General features: G+C 46.0%; 1 protein-coding gene across 1 annotated transcript; it reads left to right on the forward strand.

Moving 5' to 3' along the window:
* Positions 1 to 310: 310 nt before the first annotated feature.
* LOC116377903 (metastasis-associated protein MTA2-like) lies at positions 311 to 8943 on the forward strand (the record flags this gene model as incomplete). The annotated part of the gene is made up of 15 exons (XM_031839662.1): positions 311 to 428; positions 1138 to 1201; positions 1314 to 1431; positions 1536 to 1638; positions 2148 to 2247; positions 3213 to 3401; positions 4179 to 4253; positions 4339 to 4397; positions 4489 to 4589; positions 4943 to 5082; positions 5201 to 5429; positions 5538 to 5627; positions 5718 to 5836; positions 7197 to 7387; positions 8691 to 8943. Coding segments are annotated over 15 exons (1850 nt in total), but the record flags the coding sequence as incomplete, so codon positions are not given.
* Between the last annotated feature and the right edge of the window lie 656 nt (positions 8944 to 9599).

Consider the following 9599-nt stretch of genomic DNA (forward strand, 5'->3'; position numbering starts at 1 on the left):
CTTATGGCGTGTTTTACAGAGGATTACTAAATATGAACTGCTCCAATGAAGCAAATGCAATAAAAGCAGTAAGAAATGGGGGACAATTAAATTAAGGAATGCTATTTTTATAAAGCATTTCCATGAGTTAAGAATAGTCAGGGATTAAGGTTACGTGATATATCTCATATTTCTACTGTCAGTCTCCAAAGGTTTTATGGAGTGTCCGGTAGAAATGTTCAGTGACCTGCGAGGAAAAAAACGTAATCTCAGACCCAAGCAGATGATGTCGATAGACAGCAGCGCTGACGCCGATGTGTTTGTGTTGCAGGAGAATTTGAGGAGGAGTCGAAGCAGCCGACGCCGTCTGAACAACAGAAACACCAGCTCAAACACAGAGAACTCTTCCTGTCCCGACAGTTCGAATCCCTACCTGCTACTCACATACGGTACGTGATCATCAGCGGGACTCACTGACACTACTGCAGTTAAGTCTGAATCCAGCTTCTCACTGCTGTCACGCCAGTGATATGTCCCTGCCTGTTTACTTCCTCTTTAAAAGACTTGTTACCCATTCTGTTCAACTGTTGATGAATGGATCACACGTACACCACATATTGGACTTAGTCATGTAAAGTGTTTTACATAGATATCCAAGTATGGTGGACTCAGTCATCCTGACACCACTGGTATCTCCTTTAGAAAGCAGCTGTAGCAGCAACAGATGTCCAAACTATTCATATTATTATTTTTAACATTCATGCTCAGGTTATTGGTATGTATGATAAGAGTCACAAACGGACCATAGATCTTTTCTTGCTCTGTGGGAACTTCCCTGTGTTTCTGAGCAGCACATTCAGATTATTGAGATTTGTCAGAATTAGCCTACTTTGAACTTTCTTCAATATGTGTAACCCATCCCTTTCTAATATGTGCCTCTCTATCAAATCCTCTATTGAAAATATATGAGGGGGGGTGGAAAGAAAACAATATGATGAAATTAACATAACAGTAGTTTATTAATTGAAATCTGACTGGACAACATTTATAAAGAAATGTGTGTATTGAGCAGCATTCAAGGCCACAAACATCTCAACTCTGAAGAGAATCTTTGTCTTCGACATCCTGCTCAGTGAATGCTCCTCTCTGTCTCCCCAGGGGGAAATGTAACGTCACCCTCCTCAATGAAACGGACGTGTTGTCCGGCTACCTGGAGAAAGAGGTAAGACTCCGTCTGCTGGTTTCATCAGCATTACTTTTTTAGAGAAAGATGCAGTGAATGTGTTGGTGCATTCTGCAGGCAGCTGTAATAATTTTATGTGTGTTCGGTCCAGGACTGCTTCTTCTACTCGTTGGTGTTCGACCCCGTCCAGAAGACCCTACTGGCGGACCAGGGCGAGATCCGGGTGGGCTCCAAGTACCAGGCAGAGATCCCCGACAAGCTAGCTGAGGGTGAGCAGCACGCTTAAAGTTTGAGATACCGGGCAAATGTATTACTTTTTTTTTTTTTAAACAGTTCCCCTTCCTAAGTTGAACCCAGTTGCTCCTCGTCTCAGGTGAGTCAGACAACCGGATCCAGGAGAAGCTGGAGACCAAAGTGTGGGACCCCAACAACCAGCTTAAAGACCCTCAGATAGACCAGTTCCTGGTGGTGGCAAGGTAACGCTTCCCTCCCATCTGTCACTTAGTTGCATCATCACTTAATCCTGTTGCCATGACGACTTCTGACTCTGCCATCCCCAGGCGAGCTTTTCTCGAGGAAATGTGTGAACTGGCAACAAGTTTGATAATCTGATGTGAATATATATTTCATGGTTGATACATGTAACACCCGAGAGTACATTAAGAGGTAGTCATTTCAATTCAGGATATATACACATTTTGCCAGATATGCACCCGAGTATGCATTTGGATGATGATACTATGCTAGTGTTTGGGGGAGCAGCACAGTTTAATAAAGGAAATCTACAGGAAGTTTATTTTTGGAGGGAAATCCTCCTGCTGCCCATTAAATGGTCAAAACACACCATCTAGTGTTCATTAATGAACATTCAGCACTCTACACACATTCTCTCATAAACATTACTAATATTAATATTAAGCTATTGCCAATGTAGAGCAGACAGATCACAGATCAGTGATATTAACCAAAGCATGGATCATTTCAGGGCTGTGGGAACCTTTGCTCGGGCCCTGGACTGCAGTAGCTCCATCCGCCAGCCCAGCCTCCACATGAGTGCAGCTGCAGCCTCCAGAGACATCACACTGGTGAGACCACTGACTGACTGTGCGCGTGTGCGCGTGTGCGCGTGCGTGCGTGCTTATCTTTCCACACTATATTGATATTAACAATTAGGTCCAATCTGGGGCAAATGGTAATGTTGTGGTTTGTTGCTGAAGTATTTGCCTCATAGCTGCTCAACTGCTCATCAGGTGATAAAATACATTTCCCATCATTATTAGCACAGGTTTTGAGCTTACTTAGGAGACAGACCATCAGAGAGAAGATGGTCTATTTCTATATAGTTATTCCTAATGCTCGTCATCGTTGCCACCGGTTTGGACTTGGTGAGATCGGATGAAAACATGTAGGTTCACCAGAAACTCCTTCAGCTCAGACTCCAGCGGGGCCTCTGGCAGCAACAGGCCCGGGAGAACCAGAACAAAGCAGGGCAGATGGTCCCTGCTGCAGTAAAATACGAGGTTTTCTAAAAGGAATCTGGTTTTCTGAAACATTCCCGCTTTTGTCCACAGGGAGCGCCAAAATCCACACAAGATGAAAGTTCCTTGTAGTAGCTTTTATAGCACACATGGACATCCTGTTCCATGTCCGATTTTAAGAAGCCCAGTCCATGTTTGGGACCACTGCATCCACTGTGTAACATGATGGGGCTTTAAGTAGCAAAAGTCTCTCACAGCATCGACGTCTTGTCACCTCATGTATCCACAGCAGCTTCAGTTGTGACTGTTGAGATGTGGCGACATTAAAGGTTTCCTGAAAGGGAGCTCATATATCACTGATCCCAAAACAGCATGTGGTGTGCTGAGCCAACTCAACCAACTACTACCTTCCTAGACACCAATTCTACAATCTGGCTGTGTTTAGAAGTATATACAGGAGAAATCACATGACAAGCCTTAGCCTCTAATGCTAATATATGTGTAATGCATAGCTCTTGCTATCTGTGGTGCTGAAGCTCTAATGTGCCTCTCTTCCTTCCCCCTGCTCTCAGTTCCATGCCATGGACACGTTGCAGAAGAACAGCTATGACCTGGCCAAAGCCATGTCCACGCTGGTCCCTCAGGGCGGCCCGGTGCTGTGCCGCGATGAGATGGAGGAGTGGAGCGCCTCAGAGGCCATGCTGTTTGAAGAGGCCCTGGAGAAATACGGCAAGGACTTCAACGACATCCGCCAGGACTTTGTAAGCTTCTTCTTCTTCTCTCCTGTGGAAGCTTGATGAGTGCTGTTGTTGATTGGTGGTATTCACTGGTGATGCAAACATTTAAACGCTGCTGTTAACGTCAGTTTGATGTGGAATTGAACTGAACTCTGGCAGCAGACATCAATTATTTTAGTAATCAAGTATTCTTCCAATTATTCCGTTGATTAATCGAGCAATCTGATTAATAAATTACTTTAGTAAGAAGCAATAATACATATACAAAAGAGAAAATAAGACGGAATAAAAAATAAATTGCAAACAATAATCTAATCAGTCAAAACTAAACCTCATTAGTGCATTTCAGTGCCATATTACAGTTTCATTTATAGTAGTTATGCAGAAACACACAATTCAAATGAATAGGAGTTAATTCGGTGTTTATTGTTTTACTTAAATATTTGCGTTATAATTTACTTTGATACAAATTTTTTACTAAATAGAGCTTTACTTAATAAAGCTTGAATGCATCATAATGTAACTTAATGCAACCTCCGTCAACGTTAGCTGTTAGCTTCATTATTTAGCCAAGCAGGACTGTGCTGCCCACCGGCTGCTAACGGCTAACGTTAGCTAGCTCTCCTCAATCTGAGCACTGATGATTAGGGGCTCAATGAACCCCAGAGTTGTTGTGGATGGGGGTCAGGGGTGTAATCAAAGCCCAATGATTTTTAGTGTTTGAGCTGCTCAAGTTTCTTCAGGAATGGTTTCAGCCCTAAACTAAACATATATTCTGTTTGTATCCTTCCTCTCCCTCAGCTGCCCTGGAAGTCTCTAGCCAGTGTGGTCCAGTTCTACTACATGTGGAAGACTACCGACCGCTACATCCAACAGGTAGGTCTGCAGTGAGGCGCCTCAAAGCACCGTTTGGTATTCCCTGCTCATTCACAAACCATTCACTGTTTTCTCTCTCTGTCAGAAACGACTAAAGGCAGCAGAGGCAGACAGCAAGCTGAAGCAGGTGTACATCCCCACCTAGTAAGTATCACTGTAAACCGCTTCACGATGTACCCACCTGTAGTTAGAACTGCTGTCAGGATAACTCTCCCTTTTTCCCCTCCCACTCCAGCACCAAACCCAACCCCAACCAGATCATGGTGCCAGGCAGCAAGCCTGGTATGAACGGGGCTGCAGGCTTCCAGAAGGGACTCAGCTGTGAGAGCTGCCACAGTAAGTACGCACGGTGCAGGACCCATCTGATGGGTGGATGGAATTCTAGTGACTCCAGATTTAGTTGCTTTTAGGGCAGCAATGATGACAAGAATCTTCAGGACTGATATCAAAACAGAAGACAAGAGGCCTCATTTTGAGGTCACAGGTTTACAGTTTCAGTCCAGGAGATAATAACGTTTTGACTTGATGTTGTGCACCTGGATGAATAAGATGAACTTTTAAGATAAACAATTACTCACACCGGATGTAACTGCAGTTTTTTTATATTCATCACCATAAAAAACTGTTGAATGTCCAATCAGAACTACATTTGCCCTCTCCTAACACCAATGTTCCCTCCACCTACCCAGTGGCCCAGTCTGCTCAGTGGTATGCCTGGGGGCCTCCCAACATGCAGTGCAGACTGTGCGCCTCCTGCTGGATCTATTGGAAGAAGTACGGAGGCCTGAAGACCCCCACGCAGCTAGAGGGCGCCGCTAGAACCGGCTCTGTAAGTCTCCGTCCTCACAGTCTCAGGCTTGAGTTCGAACAAACATTCCATTCAAGAGTTGTCCTCTCAGAATGACATGACTCCGTCCTCACGGTATCCCCTCTTCCTCTTCGTGCAGGAGTCAGGCCCCCGCGGTCACATGACACGCCAGGAGGTCCAGGGCATGTCGCCGTTCACCCGCAACGAGGGTCGCGCCAAGCTGCTGGCCAAGAACCGCCAGACGTTCATCCTGCAGACCACCAAGCTGACACGCATCGCCCGGCGGGTGTGCGAGGACATCCTGCAGCCTCACCGCGCCGCGCGGCGGCCCTACGCGTCCATCAACGCCAACGCTGTCAAGGCTGAGTGTATGTACAACACTCTCACTTTAATGCATGTCAATCACAGGTTGGTTATGTGCGAGCACCATATGTAAGATGAGTCTAAACTACGTTGTACCTTGTTTGTGTCTTCAGGTATAATCAGGCTGCCCAAAGCCACAAAAACTCCTCAAAAGACCAAGTTGGTGCCTCGACCGTCTCTGGCCAACATAGTGAAGGATTTAGGTAAGGACGCGTCACATGACCGTCACTTCTCTCTGAATCCACCTTCTCCGTTGCGATTGGTTGTTGAGGAGTGTCGTTGTGTCTCCGCAGCCATCTCAGCCCCTCTGAAACTGAAGGCGTCTCGAGGACCCCCGACACCCATCAACAGGAACCAGGCCAGCCAGCCCCGCGTGGGCCAAAGCCTGCTGGGAAAGAGAGGCTTCGAGAACGTTAGTATTACACACACGCACACACACTGTGTTCACAGCCCTGCTGGCTTATGATTTCAGAAAATATGCTGACATAAAGTGGAATCACACATATCCGGCCCACACATAGGCGACCAATCAAATGCTTGACGTGCATCAGCTCCTCCCTACCCATAACACCCTTCTCTGCGTATGTCCACGGCCACCTTCACTGCCTTTTCTGTTACTAGAAAAACTAGCTGTATAATTTACAGAAAAGGTTCTTTCTAAACGGCTTTTTCTGGACAGGTTGCCTTTATGTGATGGCTTCAAGTCCATCCATCCATCCATTTTCCTCCGCTTATCCGGGGTCGGGTCGCGGTGGCAACAGGCCAAGCAGGCTGACCCAGACTTCCCTCTCACCGGCAACATGTTCCAGCTCATTCTGGGGCATCCCGAGGCGTTCCCAGGCCAGCTGGGAGATGTAATCCCTCCAGCGTGTTCTGGGTCTTCCCCGGGGTCTCTTCCCAGTTGGACGTGCCTGGAAAACTTCCCTCTGGCCTCAGGTTCTTGTGGGGGGTGCTGCGGGAGTATGGGGTGCCGGACCCGTTACAACGAGCGATCCGGTCTCTGTACAACTGCAGTAGGAACTGTGTCCGCATTCTCGGCAATAAGTCAGACACGTTCCCGGTGGGTGTTGGCCTCCGCCAGGGCTGCCCTTTGTCTCCGGTCCTGTTCGTGACTTTCATGGACAGGATATCTAGGCGCAGCCGGCGGGTGGAGAACGTCAGGTTCGGTGGTCTCAGGATCGCCTCTCTGCTGTTTGCAGATGATGTGGTCCTGTTAGCCTCCTCGGATCGTGACCTCCAGCATTCACTGGGGCGGTTTGCAGCCGAGTTTGAAGCGGCGGGGATGAGAGTTAGCACCTCCAAATGGCTTCAAGTGTTCTATTCAAATATGGGGAGAGAGATCAATATTCCAGAGAGACACGTCAGTACTTGGCCCAGGCAGCCAATCAAATCTAGCAAGAGGCGGGCTTTTCTGCTTTACCACTGACTTCCTCTTTTGATGCCGGTAGATGTGGAAGGAACGGACAAAAGCGGATGAAAGTTTGATGTTAGTGGGTTGTATTTCATTAGCTTCTTTCTCATGCAACAGCAAGAACTCGATGTCTGCAATAATTCCATGGTTCCCCTGTTATTCACATTTGATCTTGTGGTTGCGTACCTCCAACGGCTCATCAGCTGCTTCGCCCGACTGGCTTTGCCATGGGGGAGTTTAGGGAGTGGTGACGTGCCTGCTACGACGCGTCTCGGTGCGATCGGGGCCTGAGGCCACTGACAGGCACTGGCCTGTCTCTTGTAATCGTCATACAAGTCTGATCACATGTTTACCTTTTTAGGTAGCGAACACGGCTGATTCACTCAGCCGGTCTGTCATTGGTCCACAGGCTGCAGGTGTGCCCTACCCGGCCAATGGGAGGCCGTACACTTCAGGTATGAGAACCACCTCTCAGTCGGTCATCAAGCGGCAGAAGGTCAGCCAGGGGGAGGCGCCCAACCCTGTGGTGTTTGTGGCTACCAAGGACACCAGGTACTTCTTCTTCTTCTACATCATTCAAACGCTGTAATCTTAAAGATGCAACACCATCACGGTGGTAAAGCAGCGTCGGAAATACACGAGGGCAAAGGGCAAAACTGCCCCTAAGAAATATCATTTTGCCCCTGATATCACTAGGAGAGGGGCAAAAAATGCCCCCGAACTTTCTAAACGAATAAAAAAAATGGAGCGCTTCTTAATCAGACCTGTGACTGCGAGACTGCAGTCAACTCAGCAGACACTTAAATTTTAGTGCACCTATATCCTGAAATTCACGGTGAACTCATTAAAACGGCGCAGATCGGGAGCGAGTGAAGGACTTTCAAAGTTAACGGAAAGATTAACGTGAGACAACATCGGGTTTCTTTAGACGAACATCCGGTTTTCAGAATAAGATGCCAACAAAGTATACATATTGCATAATGGAAATTAGATTAAATGAATTATATTCACATTAAGTATAAAACATGCTACCTGCATCTCGTGAGTTAAAGGGAAAATACACCTAAATTGTGCGTAAAGTGTCTTTATTCTTTGATTTGAGGGTTGCTGGAAATGAATAATACCTGACAGTCAATTAAGATATTTTACTAAGTAAAAACTCTGAACTGAATTTGTACCTTCAAATGGCACATTCTTTTAAATTTTTAAGGTGCTATAAAAATGTTTTTCTCAAAAATTCCACACAATGCTAATGCATATGTTCAGGACAAAAATGGATAATATCACAATATTTAAGATGCTACAAAAATATTTTTTCTCAATAATTCCATACAATGACTGATATATATGTAATCAAGGCATCGTTGACTTAATAATTGTTAATAGTTGTTTAAAACATTTAATAATAACAATAAATAACCACAAAGAAATAAGAATATGATTGTCTGATTTACGTTTGTTTTTTGTTCAAAAAATCTAAGAAAACACTTTGAATCTGTAGACTACTGCCTAATAGTCTTATTATTGCCATTTGATGACAATTGCTCATATACTGTAAGCCTAAATAAGTATATTTATTATTTTGAACAAAGGTTAAATGTTATTTCACAAGTTTCAAAAAGTGCCCCCAATTTTTTGAAAATGGCCCTAGATTTCAGTCAGTGGGGGCAAAAGTTGCCCCCAAAAAAATATGTAAATTTCCTACCCTGTGGTAAAGTAAGGAATGGATGGTCTGGTTTCTACCACAATAAAGGCCCAGTATCTCTTTCAGCTGCTGATTGAAACATGACAGTCTTGTAGTCGTCACAGTGGATGAAGTTAAACTCATTATGTCCTGGTGTTCTCTGTCAACCAGGGCTCTGAGAAAGCATCTGACCCAGTCAGAGATGCGCCGGGCAGCGAGGAAACCTCACCTCCTGGTCCGGATCAAACTGCCACCGCCCCCCCGCTCCCTGGTCATGCCCCTGCTCCCCTCCAGCACCAACGAGCCCATCGTCCTGGAGGACTGAAGGGTGGAGGGACATGGGGGGGTGGTCTTTTACCAGGACATGGGGGTCGGGTTGGGGAGGGTCTGTGCTCAGGCCGTCACTTAACAGGCAGCACAGTACGCCATACCAGTAGTCTTTTATTTCCCTCTTTTCTTTAGTCCTCTGTTACTTCCCAAACGTTGATGTGTCCAACACACACACACACACACTTAGATGACTGTACATTTCCATCACACACACACACACACATCGACACTCGCGCAACACCTTGGGCGTTGTAGTATTTTATTCCAGATCCTAAATAATTTTTTGATCCCCTTTTCAATTGCGCCTGTTTTTAAATGTGTAATTTAACTTCAGATACATCTCATCCTGAAAACAACGGTGTTAAAGCACACTTTGTTTTTCTTCCTCCACGACGTCTCTATCTTTGTGTAAATATACGCACCGTTGTAAGGGGATGAAGCCCGCAGTATGGGGGGGGGGGGGGGGGGGGTCTAATTTGATGAGAAAATGTCATTCCAGCAGGGACAAATCTGACTGGCTATTAATCGTAGCTCGTTGACTGTGCTCGTGTTCACTGGTGAAGTTGAGGAGACGTGTTGGGATACGTTGAGCCGTCCTCAGTCCGTCTAAACAAAGTGTTTGTTGTCTGTAACTGTCCCCGTCATCAGCCAGGAGCCAAAACCCTGAACCACCTCACTGACAGAAATACTGAGTGAGCACAAAGTGTGTGTGTGTGTGTGTGTGTGTGTGTGTGTGTGTGTGTGTGTGTG

Source organism: Anarrhichthys ocellatus, unplaced genomic scaffold, assembly GCF_004355925.1.
Source record: "Anarrhichthys ocellatus isolate YVR2014 unplaced genomic scaffold, GSC_Weel_1.0 scaffold1829, whole genome shotgun sequence".
Taxonomy (NCBI): Eukaryota; Metazoa; Chordata; class Actinopteri; order Perciformes; family Anarhichadidae; genus Anarrhichthys; species Anarrhichthys ocellatus.